The sequence below is a fragment of the Gekko japonicus genome, unplaced genomic scaffold (assembly GCF_001447785.1).
Source record: "Gekko japonicus isolate JY-2015 unplaced genomic scaffold, Gekko_japonicus_V1.1 scaffold1492, whole genome shotgun sequence".
Classification (NCBI taxonomy): Eukaryota; Metazoa; Chordata; class Lepidosauria; order Squamata; family Gekkonidae; genus Gekko; species Gekko japonicus.
In genome coordinates this window covers 231803-234364 of record NW_015173716.1, presented here as the reverse complement: position 1 = coordinate 234364, position 2562 = coordinate 231803, and the positions used below count along the sequence as shown (strand labels likewise).

The following is a 2562-nucleotide window of genomic DNA, read 5'->3' as shown; positions in this document are numbered from 1 at the left end:
GTCCTTATCACTGGAGAGTAGAGTGATTTCAGATGCCTAATGAGAATAGCAGGTGTGATTGGGTTAGGTGTGATATGCAGAGGAGGAGTAGGCACAGAGAAATCAGCACTGGTAATGAGACAGGAAACCTAGGTCTCAATTCAGTCCAGGAGGATGCATTGGCTTGAACTTAATTATCAGTTGTAATTCAGCAGTCTCTTTTTTAAATCTCCCCTTGTCACACTAATTTATATTTCAACACTGAGTTCAGCAGACCAGGCTTGGGCATCTGAACACATGAAGCTGCCTTACACCAAATTAGACTGTTGATTGATCAAGGTCAATATTGTCTACTTTGACCACCAGGGGTCTGATGGAGGTCCTTTCTATCACATACTGCCCAGCCCTTTTGTTTAACCGGAGATGCTGGGAAGTGAACCTGGGGCGTTCTGTATGCAAAGCAGGTTCTCTACCTCTTACTCAAGGCCCCTCTGAGTGCAAGGAGGAGATTTTTTGCTACCAAAGTAGTGATCCTTTTCGGTTACTACCAATTTAGAACCTGTTGGAGCTATCACGCTCCATCATTCCTTGGGCTCTTTCCTTGTGAGTAGAGCCCTTTGAACCGAGGGGGCTCTATTTTTGTGTGTGTGTGTTTTTACTGCCAAGTCACCACTGATTTATGGCAACCCCATGGGCTTTTCAAAGTTAAGAGATGTTCAGAGGAGGTTTGCCAATGTCTGCCTCTGCATAGACACCCTGGACTTCCTTGGAGGTCTCTCATCCAGATAGTAACCAGGGCTGGCCTTGCTTAACTTCCAAAATCTAACGAGTCTGGGCTAGCCTGGGATATCCAGGTCAGGGTGAGGGTAGGGGGACTTCTGAGTAACTGTGCGTAGGGATGGTCTAGTGGGGCTTATGGCTTGCCCTTATGCACTGGCAACGTGAGTCCTGCCAGATTCCAATGACACATGTGTGTGTGTCAATACTGGTGTTAAGCTGCAGCTAAGTGATGCCGACCTCATAGGGTTTTCAAGGTCAAATGTGGCTTGCCATTGCCTACCTCTGTGTCAGGACCCTGGACTTGCGTGGTGGTCTCCCAACCATGTACTAGCCAGTTTGGTGTTTTGGTTAGGAGCGCAGACTCTAATCTGGGAGAGCCAGGTTTGATTCCCCACTCCTCCACATGCAGCTGCTGGGTGACCTTGGGCAAGCCATAGTTCTGTCAGAGCTGTTTTCACAAGAGCAGTCTTCAAAAAGCTCTCTCACAGGGTGTCTATTCTGGGGAGAGGAGGGGAAGGCGATTGTAAGCGGCTCCAAGACTCTGAGTGAAGGGCAGGGTAGAAATCCAATATTTTCTTCTTCTTCTAACCAGAGCCAACCCTGCCTGGCATCTGAGATCAGGATCAGGGTACGCTGGCCTGTCCAGCTCAGGTCCAAGGGCATTTACTCCCAAGTTAATGTGCACACAAGACCTAGGGTTGCCAACCTCCAGGTGGTGGCTGGAGATCTCCCGCTATCACAGTTGCTCTCCACGGAGATCAGGATCACTTCCCCTGGAGAAAATGGCTGCTTTGGACGGTGAAGTGTATGGCACTACACCCTGCTGAGGTCCCTCCCCAGACCCCACCCTTCTCAGGCTTCACCCCAAAAGTCTCCAGGTATTTCCCAACCTGGAGCTGGCAACCCTAAAAGACCGCGCCTTTGCGGCCCAATCCTTCCCAGTAAGCCCCATTCGTGTTCAACGGGACACGGCCCTCCTCCTCCCCAATACAAAACGTGCATGACCCTGCAGTGCACGGTATTCCATTGCTGGGTAGCTCTCGCATGAGACGCTCGCCAGGCTCTGGCCGGCCGCAGCCACACCCCGCCGGCTGCCGAGCTTCCGGGCGGGCCACTTGCACCTGGCACCGAAGAAGGGCCGGCCGTTCGTGGGTTGGCCGCCGCATTTAAGGCGCGGCGCGCCACGCCGGGACCCGAAGCGCTCCATCCGCGCGCCCCCTGTCTTAGAGCCCGCCATGCTCCCGCAGGTCTGGCTGGCGACGGCGCTCCTGGCTTGGCTGGCGGCGACGACGAGGAGCCGGGGTGCGCTGGGACCCCGCGGAGGAGACCCCGGCTGCCTGTCGCCGGCCGGCTGCGACTCTCCCGAGGCCGGGAGCCACAAGGCGCCCTGCGGGCAGAAAGGCTGCGGCGCCAGGGCGGCGGGCGAGCCGTGCGGCGTCTACACGCCCGGCTGCGCCCGCGGGTTGCGCTGCGTGCCGCGCCCCGGGGAGAGAGCCCCGCTGCACGCCCTGCTGCGCGGCAAGGGGGTTTGCCTGGCTGCTGCCGAGGAGGGCAAGCCGGCCGGCCGTCGGAACCAGACGGAGGCGGGTGAGTGTCCGAGCCGAGGCGGCTGCGTCTCTTCCCCTCTCGGGCTCCACGCGGATTAGCTGCCTCGGAGAGAGTTGGGAAAAAGAGCAAGAGAGTCCAGTTAGCACCTTAAAGGCTAACGACATTTGTGGCGGGGGACGCGCTTTTGGGAGCCGCTGCTCGCTTCTTCGGATACAGCGGGAGTGTGACACGAAGCCTGAGTCCGGTGGAACCTTT

General features: G+C 56.5%; 1 protein-coding gene across 1 annotated transcript in view; it reads left to right on the top strand.

Annotated features, from left to right (window-relative positions):
* Window positions 1-1802: 1802 nt before the first annotated feature.
* IGFBP6 (insulin like growth factor binding protein 6) overlaps window positions 1803-2562 on the top strand; it is an 18821-nt gene continuing 18061 nt past the window's right edge. Inside the window, exon 1 of the mRNA XM_015423332.1 lies at window positions 1803-2346. Within this exon, the coding sequence (XP_015278818.1) occupies window positions 1995-2346 (352 nt within the window). The 5' untranslated portion in view covers window positions 1803-1994. The remainder of the gene's footprint in view (window positions 2347-2562) is intronic.